This window comes from Haliotis cracherodii, unplaced genomic scaffold, assembly GCF_022045235.1.
Source record: "Haliotis cracherodii isolate W230 unplaced genomic scaffold, xgHalCrac1.p SCAF_2, whole genome shotgun sequence".
Lineage (NCBI taxonomy): Eukaryota > Metazoa > Mollusca > Gastropoda > Lepetellida > Haliotidae > Haliotis > Haliotis cracherodii.
The window spans coordinates 38,283,626-38,310,394 of NW_027266275.1; the positions used below are offsets into that span (position 1 = coordinate 38,283,626).

Consider the following 26,769-nt stretch of genomic DNA (forward strand, 5'->3'; position numbering starts at 1 on the left):
TTATGTGTTGTGTTATCTTTTACTGTAAATAAGAGTTGGAGCTGCAATCTGACTTGAAACCATTCTTAAATTTGATTAGGCGTATTTTGTACTTTTAACTGTGTGTAAATATTTTGCCCTAATGCTTTCTGTGATTGATGGTACCATCCTCGATGATGCAGGGTATTTTGTCTCCCTTTTTCAATATCAAATACCCTAGACCATTCACCAGCATTTTATTTTGTGGCTGATTATAATTATGCATTGGTTAACAAAGATGTCCAATCAAATGCACTCAAGAGCTAGAGATCTTCTGTGCGAAGTTTCTGGTAAGAGAAATGATGATGATGTCAGTCCATTAACAATACTATGGTGGTGAATGGGTACAGGTTATGTATCATAATAGTATGGAGAAATTATGCATGGGATAAACAGAGTTGGTGAATGTTTTTGATCCCAGCCATATCCAGGTGGCCTGTCAACAATTAAGTCTGGGCCCCTTACACAAAGCAATCATAGTGCTAAAGTCTAACTCGATCTACTGGCCCTTTCACATTGGCTAATGATAGTCCTATAGCAGTAAGATCGTTTTTGGAACGGGGCCCTGGACTAGATAAACTGGTGACTGCGTAAATTAGCAATGATACAGCCTCTGCTATGAGCAAGAGGACACTATCATGATCAGTTGCAAAAGTACTGGGCACCTTCTCTAACCCAGGTCGTAGGGCACAACGATCTGCCCTCTAAAATCAGAAGTAAGAAGTCTGAGGTTAAAAAAAGAAAGAGTTAAATCTACATGTGGAGGTTTTGTTTTATTGTTTCGTTTTTTTTAAAGATAACATAACAATTAACCTATACTATTTTTTAATAAGCATCCATCTTTTTTTAAATATCTATTACTATGGCAACACTTGGTTTGTTCTGGTCCATGAAAGTGAAGCAAACCTCAGGGCTAATTAATTGTTTTAATTCTGATACAAATGACAAGGTTTTCAATCCATCTGGAAGAACTATAAACACATTTATCACTATCTGCAATATGGTTACCTTGGCTGTGTTGAAACGATACATACGCTACATTGAAAGTTATATTGGTGTAAAACATGAATAATAACAAACTGTTCAACAACCAGCTGACAGATTCTCTTGTATTTCCCGGTTGGCTATAAGAAGCATAACCTTCACGCCCTGTTTCGCCCCAAAATATCCCATCTTCGATTTCCTGAATTTAAAAAATCCCAAATGGTTCAGATTTGTGATTCAACCACAAAAAGAAAATAATATCAACGTATGAAATATAAGTACTTCATCGGGATACGAATGGTATCGCATCCACATTGTCGGGGTGCGAATCGTAGCGCGACCCCACTGTATCGTTACACGTCTTCGATGTTCATTTATTATTTGTGTTGCTTTCTTTCAGTTGGCAATGACAGTATGATGTGGAGACTTTAGGTCGTGTACACTACAATGTTCATCAGGCATTAATAGTCTGTCATACAGACCCTGAAACAAATATATCCAATGCAGCCCATGCAACTCTATTATAATGGGCAAGTCTAGATTACCGTAGTATCTGAGAATGAAGAGATACCCAGGAATTCCTTTTTATTAAAATAATTTAAGAACTTTTTTTTCTGTAAAATATGTTCATTTCAGAGACTAGATGATAGCCTAGGGCATCTACAATAAGCAAAAAACATTGATGGTCAGCTGAATTTGACATGGTTTCCAAACCAAAAAGCTGTCCCGACTTGACCCGACCGTCATATTTTACTGGCGCTGCGTCCAATATTTCCACGATCTACCGAGATCATTAACAGCAGTATAACATGTTAAATCCCACTGGAGTATTTCAGTAAAGCGGAGGAGTTTTACGTGATTATTTCAATAACACTAAGGAATTTTTCAATAAAGTGAAGGATCTATTGCTCATTGGGATCCATAATGAATTGATGTTAGTTTTCGAGAGTTCCATCCATCCACCGTCACGATTGGTGATGCGCATCAGTCAATGAGGGTTGTGACATTAATGTCATACCGAAAATGCTTTGCGACCTTAAAACATGTAAGCAGAATAAGTTACACCTTTTAATCAGATTTGAGTGATATTGTAACCCTTTTACTTCGTACTCAGATCTTCTGCGTGAGGATGACACAGTTCATTACTGGGGCACCAAATCATAATTGAATTAGTTCATGATCTCGGTATGGAATCGCTGAACGGGAGTTCTGAATTACACCCTCCATTTTGAACGGTTACACCAGTAAACAACGAACGTTAAGAGAAAATAACAATATTTAAACTTATCTTGTTTCACTCTATGCATCTAATCCTTCTTCAGATCCTTGTGTGGAAACGACCCAAAACAAAGTTTCCAGCTTGTAAGCTTCATTCGCCCAATCACCCTTTGGATCACTATGGCGACCACCCTGTCCATCAGGTCTTGCACGCGAATCTCGTGCAGCTTGCCGCACGTGTGCTGATCACCTGGCACTCTCTGTCTAATCATTCTCTTTATCTTCGCCTCACTGTGGACACCTACTTATTTCTTGAGAGAATATTTTAGGCCTTAATTCTCAAAATTCTACGGGAGTTTGGGGCACTTCTTACACCATCTGGGCAAGGACCAACAGAAACGTCCGCCCTGTGAGAAGTGCCGGCATATATTTTCTGCGGTGGATCCACACAGTTAACCTACGTTCCGATGGAAAGAATGTTCATACCTTTCAACGAATACCTAAAGAAATGCAAGAAGAGGAACGTAGATCGCAGATCAAAATCTAAGGACACAGCATGGATCTTCCTCGTCAAAAAATGCCTAGACGTACAACGAAGTCTAGCGTCCGTCCGACCCTGAAAGCAGTGGTGAAGCAACCTACCCTAGCCACCATAACATCTCTAACAGTCGAGGAGGTTGCTGTCGCAGATAGTTGTTTTTGGACGAGGAGATTCCCCAGGCCTTTGAATGGCATTTAGAAGTGATTCACATAAGGAAGAGAATATATGGATGTCAACTTCTTTATTATGAGGAACACTGATAGGTGTAAGAATGGACATAGCAAGGGCCAATTTGAAGCCAGCTAGGCATTTTGCCCCGACAAAGATCAGAGCAATAAGTCCCATGCACTAGGCAGATGGTTAGAGTTTGCTAACAGAGGTCCGATGTTCTTTGACTCTTGTGTTGAGGGGTCTAAGGGTTTTTCCAATGTACTGGTGGCCACAGTTGCAGGGTATCAGGTATATATACACCTCGTCATAAATATCGCACCACACATTTTAAAGTAAAAGCAGAAAATATCATTTTCAGTTTTTTTAAACTACACGCACATATTTCATATACTACACCATCTGTGAACATAATATCACAAACAGACCCTTTTCCGAGCTGCACGTGCATGCTTGCGTTGAGCATGCTTGTACCGGGGGTCGGTTTGCTAAAAATGCAGTATGCACATAGCCTCTTTTGGCGTATGTTATGTTGGCAGACACAGCTAAAATCTGGTTTTAGGCATAAATTAAGCTTTATTTTGACCAACCAGTGAAAAGACCAAGCGTCCAGTGCCTCTGAACCAAAGATGGCAAATTATTGGTAAGCACCAGATGTATGTTATATCGTGCTATTGGAGCACAACTGAACATTAATCACACTGTCATCAGCAGGCTAATACGTAAGCATACTGCTTCCGGTGAAGTGAAGGATGCACCGAGGTCTGGACGTCCCAGAAAAACCAATGACAGGGGAGATCGTGCTCTCAGACGAAGCCCAAAGTCTACTTGTATACAGCTGCGACATGGATGGCATCCATACAACAGTGTGTCCATCAGCACCATCAGATGACGCCTAAATTCTGCAGGATTGAGAGCAAGACGACCAATCAGACGTCCACTCCTCACAAATCAGCACCGCCATGCCCGTTTAGCCTGGTGCCAAGCACGTGCTCGCTGGAACCTGAGGACATGGAGAAGGATCCACTGGTCCGATGAAAGCACATTTTTGCTGCATCATACAGACGGGAGGGCACGAGTTTGGAGGCAGAGAGGCACAGCATATATGATCAGAGGAATATTCAAGCTGATGTCCCATTTGGGGGTGGATCCGTCATGGTGTGGGGGTGTTGTTCCTACGATTGTAAACTTGACCTCATCACAGTTCCCGGAACACTGAATGGACAGAGGTACCAGGACTTGATCCTGGACGGTGCTGTTGTGCCTCATTTCGATAACCATGCTCTCGCCACTCGTCCAGTCTTCATGGACGACAATGCCAGACCACATCGTGCTCGAGCTGTTGTTCAGCATCTCCAACACAACGCCATCGAGACACTACCCTGGCCTGCCAGAAGTCCAGACATTAATCCTATTGAGCATTTGTGGGACATTTTGGGACGTAGGGTGAGAGCAAGGGATCCTCCAGTTCAGAACCTTCAGGAATTGACCCATGAATTGCATGATGAGTGGCAGCAGATCCCCCAACAGAGATTCAGACGTATGGTGACCAGCATGAGACGGCGTGTAGAACATGTTATCCAAGTGCGAGGCGGTTACACCAGATACTGAGTTAGCCAGTCATTGTGGACCTTACTAGTGTGTTCGACATTAATGAAATGTGAACTGTGTTGTGTTATAACGACTCCGGCAGCCATACTTATTTCACCTTATTTCACGGTGATTTTAGTGAACTTTAGTTTGCTACAATTAAACCCTCAATTAGTACTCAAATTCTGTCTTGTGTTGTCAATTTTCTGACTGAACGCTCACATGAGGCCATATAAACAGTTAAATGTGCTTTTCTAAGCACCATATTTATGAGGTTAAAGATCCAGTTTTACTTAGTGAAAAAAAGTGGGTGGTGCGATATTTATGACAAGGTGTATACATCCTCGGGGGTTGGGACTCCCGCTGCTAGAGCCTCTGTCATTTGCTTGTAGATGGGTCTTGATAGACTTGCCGCTAGAGAAGGTGACATCTATGTTGGCTTTATTCTTGATGAGGCGGGAAATCTGATGAGTGACAGGGCCTTGGTAGGGTATGGTGATTTTGATGTACGATGGAGCTGGTTTGGGCCTGGGGTCGGAGTTCTTGAGGGACTTGCGGATGGTTATGGAGACTAGGTGGGAAGGATAGCTGTTGAGGAAGTGAAGGTTTCCTTGAGATGGTCCAGTTCACTGCTGAGGGCATGAGGGTGCCAAATGGATTTGGCACGTCGGGTGAAGGTGGCAGTGATGGCTTGTTTATCTGGGGAAGGTGGCAGGAGTTGTACTGGATGTATTGGTCTGTGTGTCACCAGAACGAGCCCACAGAGCTCCTCAACATCTCAACGCCCAGCACCAGAGAATCCAGTTCACCATGGAGGCTGAAACAAATCGACACCTTCCTTTCCTTGACGTGTCCCTCCAAACCACAGATGATGGACTAAGAACATCAGTGTACCGCAACACCCACACTGACGCAGTTCAGCTGCAGTTGTCGGCCTTGGTCGGACGTCATTCAGCCGTCTTTGAATCTCGCCCCACAAGTGCTCAATGGGATTTAAATCGGGACTGAGGGCAGGCCACTGCATGGTTCTGCACCATTCTGCTGGAGGAAGTCTCTTGTTGCTCTCGCAGTGTGGGCACGGGCGTAATCATGCTGAAACTCGTGGTAGCGGCGACGTGCCAAATGAGGTATGGCGTGTGGTCTCAAGACTTGATCAACGTACCGAGCTGCTGTGACACCATTGCCTCTCCCTGGACCGATGTTCTGGAAGACCACAGGGCCGACCCTCTGTGCAAGAACAATTCCACCCCACACCATGATGCTCGGACCACCCCACGAGGCTCTCTCAACAACACAAGCATCCGAATAATGTTCTCCACGGCGTGGCCAGACTCTCTTTCCCCTGCCCCTCTCTATCTAATAGGAATGGAGTTTGTCCATCCATCCGCTTCTCGTCTAAGGGAGGACGGCTACCTCTACTGCGAGCGAGACTACGAGCTGTACTTTGCCCCGAAGTGTACCAAGTGCAGTGCTGCCATTGTTGGAGTAAGTGAACAATGTTGTATTTATGTACACATTATTATACTATGACATCACAGATATAGAATGTTGTGGCCTTGCACTCGATCACATCCTCACTAAAGAGTTCAGTATTTGCTGTTATTTCGTGGCAGTATTGGAATAAAATAAATAGAAATATGTTTTTAGGAAAAATGTAGGCTATAGCAGAATCACAAGAGTAAGATTTCAATATTTTAACCTGAAGGCCTATGTCAACTGACCAGTGGGTGGTGAAGAAAGAACTCTGGTAGATTCTCTTTGAGATATCATTTGTTCACAGACAAGCTATATCTCCTGTGGAAGTGGGGGCACGGGTGGCCCAGTCGTCTAAGGCGCCGTGATTAACTGTGCAGATTTGCGTCCCTTGGGCACACCAGAAACCTATGATTGTGGGTTCGAATCCCGGTTCGCCCCAATTATGTTTTTAGGTCTGTCAGCACCATACCCGTGCTCGTGGGTTTCACCGAAGTGGTAAACGTCTTAGACCTGCATCACTTCGGGCTTTCCTCCCACATTAAGCTGACACGCCGTGAAATACCTGGAATAATGTGAAAAGCGGCGTTAAACCCAACTCACTCACTCACTCGATGGGGACAAATGTTTCAAAATTGTTTAATGTCAGAAAATTGAAACTTTACACACTGATATTACTGGTCATGATCTTAAATGAGTTTGTATATTGGTGTCTTGAATTCATTGTTTACAGAGTTATGGCCATTGCACAGTGCTTTTCAACTTTGTGTAAACTGTGTGAAATGGGGAAATGGAAAGTTTTCTCAGAAACCAGAGAAGGTAAAAAATTTAACGAATGCATGCTAATGTATGAGATACCTGTCAAGTCTTATTTAAAAATTGGTGCCATAAATATTACGCCCCAATATAAAGGAGAAATATTTCGTGTATGTATTCATGTACTGCGCAGGATTAATGTAATTATCTAAATAGTTTAATATCCATATTGTGTTCCAAAATATATCAGTATACATAGCTGAAGTTTTCCTTAACTTCATATTGCCTGTAATATTGCAAGCACATCATGTAGAGTTAACTCCCTTCGTTGCTAAGGACGCCGTTACGCGGTCAGCTTTACTGATAGTCACGATTGCTGTTCCTTATCGTTTATGACATTGTTGTAACGTAACTCTAGTGTAGAGTCCTGTGTTGATAATGTATATAGTATGCACCTTAAAACCATAATGGAACGGGCTAGGTTTCACCAGTTGTGCAATCACCTTTTTAATTACTTAAAACCCTCGTGTAGGCGAACGTGTCAGGTATGGCCAATAGCTAACATTGCCTCCGGCTATACTGTTATTACTTCGATGTTGGGAGCCCAGGTGTCATATACATCGTTGATGATGTAATGAACAACGTTAATTGTGTTTTGTGTAATGTTCGTGTATAGCCAACGGCGATTGTAAATGTGTGTGTCTTATATGCAGTAAAACACGCGTCTCTCAGCTATATCTGTATTTGAATGAAATAAGGTCGAAATGTATCTGTTTAAGAAGTAATTTATTCTTTGTACACTAACTTATGTTATAAGACTGTTCAATGAATATGATCATTGAAATATCATACAGCAACCAATATACCGTAGCATTATTATGATTATATGCTGAGTGGACTAGAGTAGTTAATAAATATGAAAATGTCAATGCACTTTAATGATGTATGTATAAAATTGACCATCACTTGCCGCTCCAGAAACAAAAGGAATTCACGTTTACATCTGTGCTCATGGTTTCTCTCTCTGTTTGAAAGGTACTAGCTATTTCCCCCAGTAGCATGACCTATCCTAGTGACGTCATCTTACCAGTGTGACGTCACAATCTCAGTTTTAGTGGTTGTCTCCTTGTATATCTATTTTCCATTGGGTTTGATTCTGTCCACTGGTCCTTAACATCTAGTTTATAAATAATTTCCAGTCCCTCTTTTCTAGCCTTTGGGCCATTAATGTGTTTGTAACTGTAGGTGTCTTTGTTTACACCGAACACTAAATGCCAATCACCACATATAATAAATTTCCCACTGTCCAGTTTCACAGTTATTTCTCAGCTATTCCCCGCTATTTCTTTAAAAATGGTTTAATTAAATAAGGCCCATAAAATGTGTATAATTATATAACATTTCCTATTTCAACTTCTATCTCATCCGTACAAAAATGTTTAACTTTAAGTAAGGATAGGATATATAGATGAACTTCCATATTACATCCATATATCTTATACTTGCTTAGTACTCCAACTTCTAAATGCTTCTCAAAGAAGGTTAACTTTAAATTAAATATTGTCATTAAAACTGGATGTACCTCTGGCGTTAGTTTTATGAGATACAATAACGTTATACTTAGTGCTGTAACTATTAATCACTTTGGACTACTGCTACTTGCTAATGAATGAATTAATTAATTTTACATAGGCAAATACATTATTTACCATACATCAATAAAAGTACTTGACTACATACAAAGAAATCATGTTACACAGTGCTATGAATATGGTACATTTTGAGAGCAGTAAGGTATCTAGCAGATATACATATTTTTTTATTATGGTATTTCTTCAAATTCCATATGAAGTGGAAGAAAGACAGCATGATGCTTTGCCAAGTATCGTAATCAAGTTCGTTAGTAAATTCATGGATATCTGCACCGAGAAAGAAGGAAAACAGGTTATACCTGACCTTGAGATACAATAACATTTTACTTAGTGTTATAACTGAACGTCACTTAGAACTACTACTAGCTAATGCTGTTGCACCTGACCTTGCTTGAGATAAAAAATAACGTTATACTTAGTGTTATAACTGTACGTCACTTAGAACTACTACTAGCTAATGATGTCACACCTGACGTAGCTTGAGATACAAAAACGTTATACTTAGTGTAATAACCGTACGTCACTTAGTACTACTACTAGCTATTGATGTCACACCTGACGTAGCTTGAGATACAATAACGTTATACTTAGTGTTATAACTGGACGTCACTCAGTACTACTACTAGCTATTGATGTCACACCTGACGTAGCTTGAGATACAATAACGTTATACTTAGTGTTATAACTGTACGTCACTTAGTACTACTACTAGCTAATGATGTCACACCTGACGTAGCTTGAGATACAAAAACGTTATACTTAGTGTTATAACCGTACGTCACTCAGTACTACTACTAGCTATTGATGTCACACCTGATGTAGCTTGAGATACAATAACGTTATACTTAGTGTTATAACCGTACGTCACTTAGTACTACTACTAGCTATTGATGTCACACCTAACGTAGCTTGAGATACAATAACGTAATACTTAGTGTTTTGCAACTGTACGTCACTTGGTACTACCACTAGCTAATGATGTTACACGTGGCCTAGCTTGAGATACAATAATGTTATACTTAGTGTTATAACTGTACGTCACTTAGTACTTCTACTAGCTAATGCTGCTGCACCTGACCTTGAGATGCAATAATGTTATACTTAGTGTTATAACTGTACGTCACTTACTACTGCTACTAGCTAATGATGTCACTAAGTAAGGATAAGAATTTATGGATGAACAACTTTTTTATTACAATTAAGAGCGACGTTTCGGTGTAGGTTCTAACAATAGTTAGCCACAAAATCCAGAGACTCTTAAAGAAACATGCCAACATTGATGTAGTTTTCAAAAGGAGTCATACTATTCAGAACACAATTAAAGCCACAGGGAAACCACCATCCAGCCACAAGCTAGAACCATCAGGAGCAGTGTACCACATTCCATGCAATTGTGGACAAGCTTACATAGGCCCTTCCAAACCCAAATTAAAGAACATCAAATCTCAGTCTCCAAAGATGACTCTAAATCAGCTCTATCAGATCACATCCGTGACAACCCAAGCCACAGCATCCAGTGGGAGAGAGTCACAACCCTCGCCACCAACCTCAAAGACTTCAAGATCAGGAAGCTTCAAGAAGCCATCAACATCAAAAGACTTCAGCCCTCAATCAACCGTGACCAAGGATATTACATACCCCCGGCGTACCATCAACTCAACATCAACAAGACATAATCCCGTTGTTTATTTACTGGCTTCTTCCTTTGTTTATGGCACTGACTTCACCGATGATTGTCATCACTACCCTTGTGTGGTCATAACAGGTTTCTCTACTCCAGTATAACAATATCTACTCTACTGTATAAACATTGCCTCCTACTTGTATATATACTTGCTTACTACACTCTGTAAGTGGACTACAAGCCCTCAAAAATAAAAACATTAAAAACCGCCCCAAACTAATAAATCAAATAGAGTTCATTTGGATCCCCGCCCATGTAGGAATCTTTGGAAATGAAAAGGCAGATAAAGCAGCAAAAGTATCCCTTAAACTCCCAGAAATAAGCTTAAACTTACCCAGCTCAAAATCAGAAATCAAAAGTGTCACTAAACAAACATATACCAAAACTCAAATAGCCAAATCAGGAAAGTACTAAAAAAAACCCTAACTAAACCAAAAATACTACACCCATTCAAAAAAATCGACAGAATAATTACTAAACTACAAACAGGCCACACCAAACTAAATAATCACCGTAAAATAGCTAATCTACACACAACAGGAAACTGCCCACATTGCAAACAACTAGAAACACCAGAACACGTACTCATTCACTGCACACACTACCAAACACACCGAACAACACTACAGACCACCCTAAATCTTAAAACCGGACTTATACTAGAATCAGTCCTAAATGCACAAAATAAATTAGAAAAATTCAAAGCCTTAGGCATATACCTAATTAAAACAGGACTAATTAGTCGCATTTAAACCCCAAATAAAATATTAAAACCAAAACTTCCTTATTTAACAACCACCCAACACACACAGCTCCCTTAGTTCGTCCCCCACCCACTCTTGGCATTCTTTCCAAATCTCAAAATTTCAAAATTACTATATAAGCAACCCCTAAAGCCCCCCTCCTTCGTTGCACAAACTCACTTTTCCCCTTTTTGGAAACACATTAAATGGCCTGGCCGGGCCCGTGTGCGACATACGCTTGCAGTCGGAAAGCGCACGTTACATCTCCAATATAAGTAAGTCAGTAACTCTGAAAATCACTTGCTTGATAACGGTGTTAGAACCTACACCGAAACGTCGCTCTTAATTGTAATAAAGAAGTTGTTCATCCATAAATTCTTAGTACTCTAACTTCTAAGTGCCTATCAAAGAAGTTAATGATGTCACGCCTGAAGTAGCTTGAGATACAATAACATTTTACTTGGTGTTGTAACTTGGCCGGGCTGTCAAAACTTATTGTTTCATCAATACGTCTGTGCATACATCTATACAATAGCATTATATCTATTTATATATCACTTTATAATGTTACAGTAAGTGCTCATCGATTTTCAGTTATCCATTGATATATTTTTTACCGCTATTGTTAACGTTTACACCAGATGGAAATGGTTTCGTTGGAAAGTTGAAATTATTCTTTCTCTAGCATTGAATTTTTCATATGTGTATGGTTGGTCACAGGCATATTGCTTGATAACAACATCTGGTGTAACATAAAAACAAAGAATATTTGAATACAGAATATCTCGGTTTATTTCACATGGATATTTAACATTAACCGTGCCACGCATTTCAGCAAGAGGTAAGCTAATGTGTTTTAAATTATATTTTATTCAGGAAACAATAGTGAGAATAAGTCAGCCGAACAGACTAAATGTTAATATTTCCCTTTAAAATAACACGTGTTTTATCACACACACACACTAACACACACACACTAACACACTTACACGAACACATGCTCATTCACTCACTCACTCGAACACATTCAGCAGTAAAAGGATAAGGAGTCTAAGAGAAGATCTTCCTAAAGAAGGCAGCAGCTCTCGTCAGCGCCTTTCTAAAGGGATGAATCTCTCTGTCATCCACAAAGCTGTGGTCGTCCTCGTCCTCGTACACCCAGTAGTCACTGTCATCGCCGTCACTTGGGGCAGGGTAGTGATCAGCGTGGTTAATGGTGACGGGGGCAGGGAGCGTCTCACCGTAGACAGGGCGGGCCCAGAACGGAGTGAAGACGCTCAGGGGGTCGGGACAACGGGAAGGGGACACAGCCAGGGAACGCTACACATCGAGGGGGTGGAAGGAGGGACAAAGGGAGGCATGTGAGACAGAATACGGGATACGTTTGCAAAGAAAACGAATCACAGTTTATTATAGGGACTGGGCAGACTTAATGTACAATAAAACAGGGGCTATAATAGAAGGAAGAAGTGACAGGGAGGGCATGTAAAACTACATACACAGTCGGACTCCTCATCCTGAGACGGCCACAAACTCACAGCCGCAGGAGTGCCATAATAGCGAATTATGTCCTCCCGAGCTGAAAAAGAAAAACGAAAGCTAGGTTCAGTTAAATGTACGCCGGCGGCTGCGTTTACAAAATCACAACTTACGTCTTCTGACAGCTACAATATGTCACTAGACCTCAGCCTTTTGACAATGCGAATTCCAAGTGTATGTTGGCTTTACAGGCTGTGCTGCAAGACCACCATTAACCAATAAAATGGTCCAAACAGCTGCTTTTCACGTAATACAGGTTATCTTACATCTGTACTACATCGCTCGACACTATAATGAACGAACAGGTTACATCTAAGCACCACGTCAAGTTTACAATCCAAATTTTTTAATTAAGACAATTGCAAATGGCGGCCGCCATCTTCAGTCCCGATACTGCTGCCTAACAACGACCAATTTCACATCTAATTTAACATCTTAATACTGTTAAGTGGAATAATTGTGACCTTAAATACCTTGAATGTGAAGCCTTGTGTTCATCTTGGAAGAAGGCACACTTGGAAAGATACAGCAGTGAGCGAAACGTAGAGGTCAGCGGAGCAAATGCGATCGTTTTTCTGTTGTAAACAGAAGGGACGTGGGTAACGGCAACGGTAACTACGTTACGGAGTTCGAGGACTCAGAACGAAGCTCATCGACAGCTTCCGGCGTGGTCAAGCCTAATGGCATTGCAGAGGCTGAAAACAGACGGGTTTATTTCGTCTGAACACCAGGCTTAAGTTGTAACTTACAACTGAAACGTTGCATACATCAGTTTAGAGTTTGAAAAAACGTGCTGGTGAAACTGGGTGTTTTTCGTGCCTCCATTACTCGGAACAGGGCGAATTTTGTTCATTTTCATATGGATCATCACTTGTAGACATTAACCTTAAACGTTGGCTGGGCCGAATAGCGATGCCATATAAGAACCCTCTGTTATACCAGTCTTCACAATACCTTTCACATTCGACAATCTGACACGGGCTAGTGGGCTAGTAAGAATGTGAGGGAGACTAGATATTTTTTCAGCTACGGATGCAAAACCAGTTATAAACTATGAGCCTAAATAAAACTTTTCTTTAAAAAACACACACCTTGCAACAATTTATTTTTGGTGGCCGACATGTTCTTTTTGTTCAACAGTCTGAAGCATAATTATTTTCCAATCAATTTCTGAGACAATTTATTTGTTTCTGATAAAATCCTTCCCACCCACACACTCACAGTCAGAGAAATCCAATTGTCCGTTCCATTTTGAAAACGCTGATGTGGACGTATAGGGGACGAATTCAGACCCCTTCTATCATTTATGTATTTTTGTAGAATGCCAGATACGAATATTACGTCATATTTGTATTAATCTACTCTTGCATACAAGTAGGTGTCAACATAGGCTTTTTACTTGCACCTGACCACAGCCTATGTATAAAAGCATGCCCTCTGCTTTTTCTGAAGATCACGGGCCAAAGGAACAGCAGTGAAGTCGATTTCTGGAAGGCCACAATGAAGAGACGAGTAGAATCCAATATTGTCTGGGTCGAAGGGAGATCACTCTCAATCCCTTGTCCGACTACCGGTATTAGATGGTGAAGTGCTCGTAATATATCCTATGTGGCGACACTTGTGTTTTAGAGAAGAAAGGCAATTCTCGATTCGAACTCCATCAATAGGAAGCCACAATCATTGTTTCATTAGAAAAGTTTAGCTAGTTAATTGGAATATTAAAATTCTTCAATAACAAAGTGTCCAAGAGAGCTATCCTCGGAAAATATCCCGTGTCACAATTGTCGCCACATAAAAATTTAGAAGTATCAAATCTTAAGGTAGCCCCACCTATTCAGAAATCTTCTGCCGAGTACAGATCATGAAATTGGGACACAGCAGAACAGCAATATAGGGGCAACTTTCACTGATTAACAATATCCATATGAATTTATGTCTCATGTTCGGGAACCTTGGGATTTGGCCAGATGCCTATATTGCGATGCTGCTGTCGCCCAGATATTATTAGCTGTAAGGATGAAACACTGTAGACAAAACAGACAACTTGTGTATACATTACAGAAACATTTATTCAGATAACAGAAAGCCGAAAGTAATATGCCTCAAGAGAGATAAAAAAACGGGCCAAAATTGTATAGAACGTATAGTCTTGTGCGATTCTAATAAGCCAAGAGGTTTGCCGAAACGAAAGTGAAAGTTGGGCCCAAATGTATGTGCCTAAAAATACGCCAAAATGCACAAAGAGCGGTTATGTGGAAAGGTACTCTCTCTCTCTCTCTCCCTCTCTCTCTATCTCTCTCTCTCTCTTATACAGACATGTATGTACTCGTTAATTCACTCTAACTCTCATCTCTAACATACATACCTTCTTCCTCTCACACACACATACATACATACTCATTCAGTCAGTCACACACACACACACACACACACACACACACACAGACACACACACATTAGCACACTAACACACTAACACGAACACATGCTCATTCAATCTTTCATTTACACTCACATACGCACACATACATACACACATGCTCATTCACTCACTCACTCCAACACATTCAGACATTAAAAGGATAAGGAGTCTAAGAGAAGATCACACACACATACATACATACTCATTCAGTCAGTCAATCACACAGACACACACACACACACACTAGCACACTTACACACTTACACGAACACATGCTCATTCAATCTTTCATTTACTCTCACATACGCACACATACATACACACATGCTCATTCACTCACTCACTCGAACACATTCAGCAGTAAAAGGATAAGGAGTCTAAGAGAAGATCTTCCTAAAGAAGGCAGCAGCTCTCGTCAGCGCCTTTCTAAAGGGATGAATCTCTCTATCATCCACAAAGCTGTGGTCGTCCTCGTCCTCGTACACCCAGTAGTCACTGTCATCGTCGTCACTTGGGGCAGGGTAGTGATCAGCGTGGTTAATGGTGACGGGGGCAGGGAGCGTCTCACCGTAGACAGGGCGGGCCCAGAACGGAGTGAAGACGCTCAGGGGGTCGGGACAACGGGAAGGGGACACAGCCAGGGAACGCTACACATCGAGGGGGTGGAAGGAGGGACAAAGGGAGGCATGTGAGACAGAATACGGGATACGTTTGCAAAGAAAACGAATCACAGTTTATTATAGGGACTGGGCAGACTTAATGTACAATAAAACAGGGGCTATAATAGAAGGAAGAAGTGACAGGGAGGGCATGTAAAACTACATACACAGTCGGACTCCTCATCCTGAGACGGCCACAAACTCACAGCCGCAGGAGTGCCATAATAGCGAATTATGTCCTCCCGAGCTGAAAAAGAAAAACGAAAGCTAGGTTCAGTTAAATGTACGCCGGCGGCTGCGTTTACAAAATCACAACTTACGTCTTCTGACAGCTACAATATGTCATTAGACCTCGGCCTTTTGACAATGCGAATTCCAAGTGTATGTGGGCTTTACAGGCTGTGCTGCAAGACCACCATTAACCAATAAAATGGGCCAAACAGCTGCTTTTCACGTAATACAGGTTATCTTACATCTGTACTACAACGCTCGACACTATAATGAACGAACAGGTTTCATCTAAGCACCACATGTCAAGTTTACAATCCAAATTTTTCAATTAAGACAATTGCAAATGGCGGCCGCCATCTTCAGTCCCGATACTGCTGCCTAACAACGACCAATTTCACATCTATATTAACATCTTAATACTGTTAAGTGGAATAATTGTGACCTTAAATACCTTGAATGTGAAGCCTTGTGTTCATCTTGGAAGAAGGCACACTTGGAAAGATACAGCAGTGAGCGAAACGTAGAGGTCAGCGGAGCAAATGCGATCGTTTTTCTGTTGTAAACAGAAGGGACGTGGGTAACGGCAACGGTAACTATGTTACGGAGTTCGAGGACTCAGAACGAGGCTCATCGACAGCTTCCGGCGTGGTCAAGCCTAATGGCATTGCAGAGGCTGAAAACAGACGGGTTTATTTCGTCTGAACACCAGGCTTAAGTTGTAACTTACAACTGAAACGTTGCATACATCAGTTTAGAGTTTGAAAAAAACGTGCTGGTGAAACTGGGTGTTTTTCGTGCCTCCATTACTCGGAACAGGGCGAATTTTGTTCATTTTCATATGGATCATCACTTGTAGACATTAACCTGAAACGTTGGCCACGTGGCTGGGCCGAATAGCGATACCATATAAGAACCCTCTGTTATACCAGCCTTCACAATACCTTTTACATTCGACAAACTGACACGGGCTAGTGGGCTAGTAAGAATGTGAGGGAGACTAGATATTTTTTCAGCTATGGATGCAAAACCAGTTATAAACTATGAGCCTAAATAAAACTTTTCTTTAAAAAACACACACCTTGCAACAATTTATTTTTGGTGGCCGACATGTTCTTTTTGTTCAACAGTCTGAAGCATAATTATTTTCCAATCAATTTCTGAGACAATTTATTTGTTTCTGATAAAATCCTTCCCACCCACACACTCACAGTCAGAGAAATCCAATTGTCCGTTCCATTTTGAAAACGCTGATGTGGACGTACAGGGGACGAATTCAGACCCCTTCTATCATTTATGTATTTTTGTAGAATGCCAGATACGAATATTACGTCATATTTGTATTAATCTACTCTTGCATACAAGTAGGTGTCAACATAGGCGTTTTACTTGCACCTGACCACAGCCTATGTATAAAAGCATGCCCTCTGCTTTTTCTGAAGATCACAGGCCAAAGGAACAGCAGTGAAGTCGATTTCTGGAAGGCCACAATGAAGAGACGAGTGGAATCCAATATTGTCTGGGGCGAAGGGAGATCACTCTCAATCCCTTGTCCGACTACCGGTATTAGATGGTGAAGTGCTCGTAATATATCCTATGTGGCGACACTTGTGTTTTAGAGAAGAAAGGCAATTCTCGATTCGAACTCCATCAATAGGAAGCCACAATCATTGTTTCATTAGAAAAGTTTAGCTAGTTTATTGGAATATTAAAATTCTTCAATAACAAAGTGTCCAAGAGAGCTATCCTCGGAAAATATCCCGTGTCACAATTGTCGCCACATAAAAATTTAGAAGTGTCAAATCTTAAGGTAGCCCCACCTATTCAGAAATCTTCTGCCGAGTACAGATCATGAAATTGGGACACAGCAGAACAGCAATATAGGGGCAACTTTCACTGATTAACAATATCCATATGAATTTATGTCTCGTGTTCGGGAACCTTGGGATTTGGCCAGATGCCTATATTGCGATGCTGCTGTCGCCCAGATATTATTAGCTGTAAGGATGAAACACTGTAGACAAAACAGACAACTTGTGTATACATTACAGAAACATTTATTCAGATCACAGAAAGCCGAAAGTAATATGCCTCAAGAGAGATCCAAAAACGGGCCAAAATTGTATAGAACGTATAGTCTTGTGCGATTCTAATAAGCCAAGAGGTTTGCCGAAACGAAAGTGAAAGTTGGGCCAAAATGTATGTGCCTAAAAATACGCCAAAATGCACAAAGAGCAGTTATGTGGAAAGGTACTCTCTCTCTCTCTCTCTCTCTCTCTCTCTCTCTCTCTCTCTCTCTCTCTCTCTCTCTTATACAGACATATATGTACTCGTTAATTCACTCTAACTCTCATCTCTAACATACATACCTTCTTCCTCTCACACACACATACATACATACTCATTCAGTCAGTCACACACACAGACACACAGACACACACACACACATTAGCACACTTACACACTAATACACTAACACGAACACATGCTCATTCAATCTTTCATTTACACTCACATACGCACACATACATACACACATGCTCATTCTCTCACTCACTCGAACACATTCAGACATTAAAAGGATAAGGAGTCTAAGAGAAGATCACACACACATTCATACATACTCATTCAGTCAGTCAATCACACAGACACACATACACACAAACACACACACACACACTAACACACACACACTAGCACACTTACACACTTACACGAACACATGCTCATTCAATCTTTCATTTACTCTCACATACGCACACATACATACACACATGCTCATTCACTCACTCACTCGAACACATTCAGCAGTAAAAGGATAAGGAGTCTAAGAGAAGATCTTCCTAAAGAAGGCAGCAGCTCTCGTCAGCGCCTTTCTAAAGGGATGAATCTCTCTGTCATCCACAAAGCTGTGGTCGTCCTCGTCCTCGTACACCCAGTAGTCACTGTCATCGTCGTCACTTGGGGCAGGGTAGTGATCAGCGTGGTTAATGGTGACGGGGGCAGGGAGCGTCTCACCGTAGACAGGGCGGGCCCAGAACGGAGTGAAGACGCTCAGGGGGTCGGGACAACGGGAAGGGGACACAGCCAGGGAACGCTACACATCGAGGGGGTGGAAGGAGGGACAAAGGGAGGTATGTGAGACAGAATACGGGATACGTTTGCAAAGAAAACGAATCACAGTTTATTATAGGGACTGGGCAGACTTAATGTACAATAAAACAGGGGCTATAATAGAAGGAAGAAGTGACAGGGAGGGCATGTAAAACTACATACACAGTCGGACTCCTCATCCTGAGACGGCCACAAACTCACAGCCGCAGGAGTGCCATAATAGCGAATTATGTCCTCCCGAGCTGAAAAAGAAAAACGAAAGCTAGGTTCAGTTAAATGTACGCCGGCGGCTGCGTTTACAAAATCACAACTTACGTCTTCTGACAGCTACAATATGTCACTAGACCTCGGCCTTTTGACAATGCGAATTTCAAGTGTATGTGGGCTTTACAGGCTGTGCTGCAATACCACCATTAACCAATAAAATGGGTCAAACAGCTGCTTTTCACGTAATACAGGTTATCTTACATCTGTACTACATCGCTCGACACTATAATGAACGAACAGGTTTCATCTAAGCACCACATGTCAAGTTTACAATCCAAATTTTTCAATTAAGACAATTGCAAATGGCGGCCGCCATCTTCAGTCCCGATACTGCTGCCTAACAACGACCAATTTCACATCTATATTAACATCTTAATACTGTTAAGTGGAATAATTGTGACCTTAAATACCTTGAATGTGAAGCCTTGTGTTCATCTTGGAAGAAGGCACACTTGGAAAGATACAGCAGTGAGCGAAACGTAGAGGTCAGCGGAGCAAATGCGATCGTTTTTCTGTTGTAAACAGAAGGGACGTGGGTAACGGCAACGGTAACTACGTTACGGAGTTCGAGGACTCAGAACGAGGCTCATCGACAGCTTCCGGCGTGGTCAAGCCTAATGGCATTGCAGAGGCTGAAAACAGACGGGTTTATTTCGTCTGAACACCAGGCTTAAGTTGTAACTTACAACTGAAACGTTGCATACATCAGTTTAGAGTTTGAAAAAACGTGCTGGTGAAACTGGGTGTTTTTCGTGCCTCCATTACTCGGAACAGGGCGAATTTTGTTCATTTTCATATGGATCATCACTTGTAGACATTAACCTGAAACGTTGGCCACGTGGCTGGGCCGAATAGCGATACCATATAAGAACCCTCTGTTATACCAGCCTTCACAATACCTTTTACATTCGACAAACTGACACGGGCTAGTGGGCTAGTAAGAATGTGAGGGAGACTAGATATTTTTTCAGCTACGGATGCAAAACCAGTTATAAACTATGAGCCTAAATAAAACTTTTCTTTAAAAAACACACACCTTGCAACAATTTATTTTTGGTGGCCGACATGTTCTTTTTGTTCAACAGTCTGAAGCATAATTATTTTCCAATCAATTTCTGAGACAATTTATTTGTTTCTGATAAAATCCTTCCCACCCACACACTCACAGTCAGAGAAATCCAATTGTCCGTTCCATTTTGAAAACGCTGATGTGGACGTACAGGGGACGAATTCAGACCCCTTCTATCATTTATGTATTTTTGTAGAATGCCAGATACGAATATTACGTCATATTTGTATTAATCTACTCTTGCATACAAGTAGGTGTCAACATAGGCTTTTTACTTGCACCTGACCACAGCCTATGTATAAAAGCATGCCCTCTGCTTTTTCTGAAGATCACAGGCCAAAGGAACAGCAGTGAAGTCGATTTCTGGAAGGCCACAATGAAGAGACGAGTGGCATCCAATATTGTCTGGGGCGAAGGGAGATCACTCTCAATCCCTTGTCCGACTACCGGTATTAGATGGTGAAGTGCTCGTAATATATCCTATGTGGCGACACTTGTGTTTTAGAGAAGAAAGGCAATTCTCGATTCGAACTCCATCAATAGGAAGCCACAATCATTGTTTCATTAGAAAAGTTTAGCTAGTTAATTGGAATATTAAAATTCTTCAATAACAAAGTGTCCAAGAGAGCTATCCTCGGAAAATATCCCGTGTCACAATTGTCGCCACATAAAAATTTAGAAGTATCAAATCTTAAGGTAGCCCCACCTATTCAGAAATCTTCTGCCGAGTACAGATCATGAAATTGGGACACAGCAGAACAGCAATGTAGGGGCAACTTTCACTGATTAACAATATCCATAGGAATTTATGTCTCATGTTCGGGAACCTTGGGATTTGGCCAGATGCCTATATTGCGATGCTGCTGTCGCCCAGATATTATTAGCTGTAAGGATGAAACACTGTAGACAAAACAGACAACTTGTGTATACATTACAGAAACATTTATTCAGATAACAGAAAGCCGAAAGTAATATGTCTCAAGAGAGATCCAAAAACGGGCCAAAATTGTATAGAACGTATAGTCTTGTGCGATTCTAATAAGCCAAGAGGTTTGCCGAAACGAAAGTGAAAGTTGGGCCAAAATGTATGTGCCTAAAAATACGCCAAAATGCACAAAGAGCGGTTATGTGGAAAGGTACTCTCTCTCTCTCTCACTCTCTCTCTCTCTCTGTGTCTTATACAGACATATATGTACTCGTTAATTCACTCTAACTCTCATCTCTAACATACATACCTTCTTCCTCTCACACACACATACATACATACTCATTCAGTCAGTCACACACACAGACACACACACAGACACACACACACATTAGCACACTTACACACTAACACGAACACATGCTCATTCAATCTTTCATTTACACTCACATACGCACACATACATACACACATGCTCATTCACTCACTCACTCCAACACATTCAGACATTAAAAGGATAAGGAGTCTAAGAGAAGATCACACACACATACATACATACTCATTCAGTCAGTCAATCACACAGACACACAGACACATTAGCACACTTACACACTAACACGAACACATGCTCATTCAATCTTTCATTTACACTCACATACGCACACATACATTCACACATGCTCATTCACTCACTCACTCGAACACATTCAGACATTAAAAGGATAAGGAGTCTAAGAGAAGATCACACACACATACATACATACTCATTCAGTCAGTCAATCACACAGACACACACACACACACACACACTGACACACTAACACACACACACACTAGCACACTTACACATTTACACGAACACATGCTCATTCAATCTTTCATTTACTCTCACATACGCACACATACATACACACATGCTCATTCACTCACTCACTCGAACACATTCAGCAGTAAAAGGATAAGGAGTCTAAGAGAAGATCTTCCTAAAGAAGGCAGCAGCTCTCGTCAGCGCCTTTCTAAAGGGATGAATCTCTCTGTCATCCACAAAGCTGTGGTCGTCCTCGTCCTCGTACACCCAGTAGTCACTGTCATCGTCGTCACTTGGGGCAGGGTAGTGATCAGCGTGGTTAATGGTGACGGGGGCAGGGAGCGTCTCACCGTAGACAGGGCGGGCCCAGAACGGAGTGAAGACGCTCAGGGGCGCGGGACAACGGGAAGGGGACACAGCCAGGGAACGCTACACATCGAGGGGGTGGAAGGAGGGACAAAGGGAGGCATGTGAGACAGAATACGGGATACGTTTGCAAAGAAAACGAATCACAGTTTATTATAGGGACTGGGCAGACTTAATGTACAATAAAACAGGGGCTATAATAGAAGGAAGAAGTGACAGGGAGGGCATGTAAAACTACATACACAGTCGGACTCCTCATCCTGAGACGGCCACAAACTCACAGCCGCAGGAGTGCCATAATAGCGAATTATGTCCTCCCGAGCTGAAAAAGAAAAACGAAAGCTAGGTTCAGTTAAATGTACGCCGGCGGCTGCGTTTACAAAATCACAACTTACGTCTTCTGACAGCTACAATATGTCATTAGACCTCGGCCTTTTGACAATGCGAATTCCAAGTGTATGTGGGCTTTACAGGCTGTGCTGCAAGACCACCATTAACCAATAAAATGGGCCAAACAGCTGCTTTTCACGTAATACAGGTTATCTTACATCTGTACTACAACGCTCGACACTATAATGAACGAACAGGTTTCATCTAAGCACCACATGTCAAGTTTACAATCCAAATTTTTCAATTAAGACAATTGCAAATGGCGGCCGCCATCTTCAGTCCCGATACTGCTGCCTAACAACGACCAATTTCACATCTATATTAACATCTTAATACTGTTAAGTGGAATAATTGTGACCTTAAATACCTTGAATGTGAAGCCTTGTGTTCATCTTGGAAGAAGGCACACTTGGAAAGATACAGCAGTGAGCGAAACGTAGAGGTCAGCGGAGCAAATGCGATCGTTTTTCTGTTGTAAACAGAAGGGACGTGGGTAACGGCAACGGTAACTACGTTACGGAGTTCGAGGACTCAGAACGAGGCTCATCGACAGCTTCCGGCGTGGTCAAGCCTAATGGCATTGCAGAGGCTGAAAACAGACGGGTTTATTTCGTCTGAACACCAGGCTTAAGTTGTAACTTACAACTGAAACGTTGCATACATCAGTTTAGAGTTTGAAAAAACGTGCTGGTGAAACTGGGTGTTTTTCGTGCCTCCATTATTCGGAACAGGGCAAATTTTGTTCATTTTCATATGGATCATCACTTGTAGACATTAACCTGAAACGTTGGCCACGTGGCTGGGCCGAATAGCGATACCATATAAGAACCCTCTGTTATACCAGCCTTCACAATACCTTTTACATTCGACAAACTGACACGGGCTAGTGGGCTAGTAAGAATGTGAGGGAGACTAGATATTTTTTCAGCTATGGATGCAAAACCAGTTATAAACTATGAGCCTAAATAAAACTTTTCTTTAAAAAACACACACCTTGCAACAATTTATTTTTGGTGGCCGACATGTTCTTTTTGTTCAACAGTCTGAAGCATAATTATTTTCCAATCAATTTCTGAGACAATTTATTTGTTTCTGATAAAATCCTTCCCACCCACACACTCACAGTCAGAGAAATCCAATTGTCCGTTCCATTTTGAAAACGCTGATGTGGACGTACAGGGGACGAATTCAGACCCCTTCTATCATTTATGTATTTTTGTAGAATGCCAGATACGAATAGTACGTCATATTTGTATTAATCTACTCTTGCATACAAGTAGGTGTCAACATAGGCGTTTTACTTGCACCTGACCACAGCCTATGTATAAAAGCATGCCCTCTGCTTTTTCTGAAGATCACGGGCCAAAGGAACAGCAGTGAAGTCGATTTCTGGAAGGCCACAATGAAGAGACGAGTGGAATCCAATATTGTCTGGGTCGAAGGGAGATCACTCTCAATCCCTTGTCCGACTACCGGTATTAGATGGTGAAGTGCTCGTAATATATCCTATGTGGCGACACTTGTGTTTTAGAGAAGAAAGGCAATTCTCGATTCGAACTCCATCAATAGGAAGCCACAATCATTGTTTCATTAGAAAAGTTTAGCTAGTTAATTGGAATATTAAAATTCTTCAATAACAAAGTGTCCAAGAGAGCTATCCTCGGAAAATATCCCGTGTCACAATTGTCGCCACATAAAAATTTAGAAGTGTCAAATCTTAAGGTAGCCCCACCTATTCAGAAATCTTCTGCCGAGTACAGATCATGAAATTGGGACACAGCAGAACAGCAATATAGGGGCAACTTTCACTGATTAACAATATCCATATGAATTTATGTCTCGTGTTCGGGAACCTTGGGATTTGGCCAGATGCCTATATTGCGATGCTGCTGTCGCCCAGATATTATTAGCTGTAAGGATGAAACACTGTAGACAAAACAGACAACTTGTGTATACATTACAGAAACATTTATTCAGATAACAGAAAGCCGAAAGTAATATGTCTCAAGAGAGATCCAAAAACGGGCCAAAATTGTATAGAACGTATAGTCTTGTGCGATTCTAATAAGCCAAGAGGTTTGCCGAAACGAAAGTGAAAGTTGGGCCAAAATGTATGTGCCTAAAAATACGCCAAAATGCACAAAGAGCGGTTATGTGGAAAGGTACTCTCTCTCTCTCTCACTCTCTCTCTCTCTGTGTCTTATACAGACATATATGTACTCGTTAATTCACTCTAACTCTCATCTCTAACATACATACCTTCTTCCTCTCACACACACATACATACATACTCATTCAGTCAGTCACACACACAGACACACACACAGACACACACACACATTAGCACACTTACACACTAACACGAACACATGCTCATTCAATCTTTCATTTACACTCACATACGCACACATACATACACACATGCTCATTCACTCACTCACTCCAACACATTCAGACATTAAAAGGATAAGGAGTCTAAGAGAAGATCACACACACATTCATACATACTCATTCAGTCAGTCAATCACACAGACACACAGACACATTAGCACACTTACACACTAACACGAACACATGCTCATTCAATCTTTCATTTACACTCACATACGCACACATACATTCACACATGCTCATTCACTCACTCACTCGAACACATTCAGACATTAAAAGGATAAGGAGTCTAAGAGAAGATCACACACACATACATACATACTCATTCAGTCAGTCAATCACACAGACACACACACACACACACACACACTGACACACTAACACACACACACACTAGCACACTTACACATTTACACGAACACATGCTCATTCAATCTTTCATTTACTCTCACATACGCACACATACATACACACATGCTCATTCACTCACTCACTCGAACACATTCAGCAGTAAAAGGATAAGGAGTCTAAGAGAAGATCTTCCTAAAGAAGGCAGCAGCTCTCGTCAGCGCCTTTCTAAAGGGATGAATCTCTCTGTCATCCACAAAGCTGTGGTCGTCCTCGTCCTCGTACACCCAGTAGTCACTGTCATCGTCGTCACTTGGGGCAGGGTAGTGATCAGCGTGGTTAATGGTGACGGGGGCAGGGAGCGTCTCACCGTAGACAGGGCGGGCCCAGAACGGAGTGAAGACGCTCAGGGGCGCGGGACAACGGGAAGGGGACACAGCCAGGGAACGCTACACATCGAGGGGGTGGAAGGAGGGACAAAGGGAGGCATGTGAGACAGAATACGGGATACGTTTGCAAAGAAAACGAATCACAGTTTATTATAGGGACTGGGCAGACTTAATGTACAATAAAACAGGGGCTATAATAGAAGGAAGAAGTGACAGGGAGGGCATGTAAAACTACATACACAGTCGGACTCCTCATCCTGAGACGGCCACAAACTCACAGCCGCAGGAGTGCCATAATAGCGAATTATGTCCTCCCGAGCTGAAAAAGAAAAACGAAAGCTAGGTTCAGTTAAATGTACGCCGGCGGCTGCGTTTACAAAATCACAACTTACGTCTTCTGACAGCTACAATATGTCATTAGACCTCGGCCTTTTGACAATGCGAATTCCAAGTGTATGTGGGCTTTACAGGCTGTGCTGCAAGACCACCATTAACCAATAAAATGGGCCAAACAGCTGCTTTTCACGTAATACAGGTTATCTTACATCTGTACTACAACGCTCGACACTATAATGAACGAACAGGTTTCATCTAAGCACCACATGTCAAGTTTACAATCCAAATTTTTCAATTAAGACAATTGCAAATGGCGGCCGCCATCTTCAGTCCCGATACTGCTGCCTAACAACGACCAATTTCACATCTATATTAACATCTTAATACTGTTAAGTGGAATAATTGTGACCTTAAATACCTTGAATGTGAAGCCTTGTGTTCATCTTGGAAGAAGGCACACTTGGAAAGATACAGCAGTGAGCGAAACGTAGAGGTCAGCGGAGCAAATGCGATCGTTTTTCTGTTGTAAACAGAAGGGACGTGGGTAACGGCAACGGTAACTACGTTACGGAGTTCGAGGACTCAGAACGAGGCTCATCGACAGCTTCCGGCGTGGTCAAGCCTAATGGCATTGCAGAGGCTGAAAACAGACGGGTTTATTTCGTCTGAACACCAGGCTTAAGTTGTAACT

At 41.7% G+C, this 26,769-nt stretch overlaps 5 protein-coding genes across 5 annotated transcripts; all 5 read right to left on the reverse strand.

Annotated features, from left to right (window-relative positions):
- Positions 1-11,877: 11,877 nt before the first annotated feature.
- Positions 11,878-12,864, reverse strand: LOC139468731 (uncharacterized). The gene is made up of 3 exons (XM_071250858.1): positions 12,840-12,864; positions 12,327-12,406; positions 11,878-12,147 (listed from the first exon to the last, which is right to left on the reverse strand). Exons 1-3 carry the CDS (start codon positions 12,862-12,864, stop codon positions 11,878-11,880), a joined length of 375 nt encoding a protein of 124 aa, XP_071106959.1.
- A 2,301-nt stretch (positions 12,865-15,165) lies between these two features.
- Positions 15,166-16,154, reverse strand: LOC139468123 (uncharacterized). The gene is made up of 3 exons (XM_071249879.1): positions 16,130-16,154; positions 15,615-15,694; positions 15,166-15,435 (listed from the first exon to the last, which is right to left on the reverse strand). Exons 1-3 carry the CDS (start codon positions 16,152-16,154, stop codon positions 15,166-15,168), a joined length of 375 nt encoding a protein of 124 aa, XP_071105980.1.
- A 2,348-nt stretch (positions 16,155-18,502) lies between these two features.
- Positions 18,503-19,491, reverse strand: LOC139468120 (uncharacterized). Its single transcript, XM_071249877.1, has 3 exons — positions 19,467-19,491; positions 18,952-19,031; positions 18,503-18,772 (listed from the first exon to the last, which is right to left on the reverse strand). The coding sequence occupies exons 1-3, from the start codon at positions 19,489-19,491 to the stop codon at positions 18,503-18,505; spliced, it is 375 nt and encodes a 124-aa protein (XP_071105978.1).
- A 2,526-nt stretch (positions 19,492-22,017) lies between these two features.
- Positions 22,018-23,006, reverse strand: LOC139468730 (uncharacterized). Its single transcript, XM_071250857.1, has 3 exons — positions 22,982-23,006; positions 22,467-22,546; positions 22,018-22,287 (listed from the first exon to the last, which is right to left on the reverse strand). Exons 1-3 carry the CDS (start codon positions 23,004-23,006, stop codon positions 22,018-22,020), a joined length of 375 nt encoding a protein of 124 aa, XP_071106958.1.
- A 2,526-nt stretch (positions 23,007-25,532) lies between these two features.
- Positions 25,533-26,521, reverse strand: LOC139468740 (uncharacterized). The gene is made up of 3 exons (XM_071250867.1): positions 26,497-26,521; positions 25,982-26,061; positions 25,533-25,802 (listed from the first exon to the last, which is right to left on the reverse strand). Exons 1-3 carry the CDS (start codon positions 26,519-26,521, stop codon positions 25,533-25,535), a joined length of 375 nt encoding a protein of 124 aa, XP_071106968.1.
- Positions 26,522-26,769: the final 248 nt, after the last annotated feature.

Bases quoted from the DNA above. Each gene is read 5' to 3' on its own strand.
- LOC139468731 (XM_071250858.1), bottom strand. From the start codon at position 12,864: ATGAACACAAGGCTTCACATTCAAG. The intron at 12,407-12,839 runs GTATTTAAGGTC...TTTCTTTTTCAG, and splicing joins CACAAGGCTTCACATTCAAG to CTCGGGAGGACATAATTCGC. The intron at 12,148-12,326 runs GTATGTAGTTTT...CTCGATGTGTAG, and splicing joins AGGATGAGGAGTCCGACTGT to CGTTCCCTGGCTGTGTCCCC.
- LOC139468123 (XM_071249879.1), bottom strand. From the start codon at position 16,154: ATGAACACAAGGCTTCACATTCAAG. The intron at 15,695-16,129 runs GTATTTAAGGTC...TTTCTTTTTCAG, and splicing joins CACAAGGCTTCACATTCAAG to CTCGGGAGGACATAATTCGC. The intron at 15,436-15,614 runs GTATGTAGTTTT...CTCGATGTGTAG, and splicing joins AGGATGAGGAGTCCGACTGT to CGTTCCCTGGCTGTGTCCCC.
- LOC139468120 (XM_071249877.1), bottom strand. From the start codon at position 19,491: ATGAACACAAGGCTTCACATTCAAG. The intron at 19,032-19,466 runs GTATTTAAGGTC...TTTCTTTTTCAG, and splicing joins CACAAGGCTTCACATTCAAG to CTCGGGAGGACATAATTCGC. The intron at 18,773-18,951 runs GTATGTAGTTTT...CTCGATGTGTAG, and splicing joins AGGATGAGGAGTCCGACTGT to CGTTCCCTGGCTGTGTCCCC.
- LOC139468730 (XM_071250857.1), bottom strand. From the start codon at position 23,006: ATGAACACAAGGCTTCACATTCAAG. The intron at 22,547-22,981 runs GTATTTAAGGTC...TTTCTTTTTCAG, and splicing joins CACAAGGCTTCACATTCAAG to CTCGGGAGGACATAATTCGC. The intron at 22,288-22,466 runs GTATGTAGTTTT...CTCGATGTGTAG, and splicing joins AGGATGAGGAGTCCGACTGT to CGTTCCCTGGCTGTGTCCCC.
- LOC139468740 (XM_071250867.1), bottom strand. From the start codon at position 26,521: ATGAACACAAGGCTTCACATTCAAG. The intron at 26,062-26,496 runs GTATTTAAGGTC...TTTCTTTTTCAG, and splicing joins CACAAGGCTTCACATTCAAG to CTCGGGAGGACATAATTCGC. The intron at 25,803-25,981 runs GTATGTAGTTTT...CTCGATGTGTAG, and splicing joins AGGATGAGGAGTCCGACTGT to CGTTCCCTGGCTGTGTCCCC.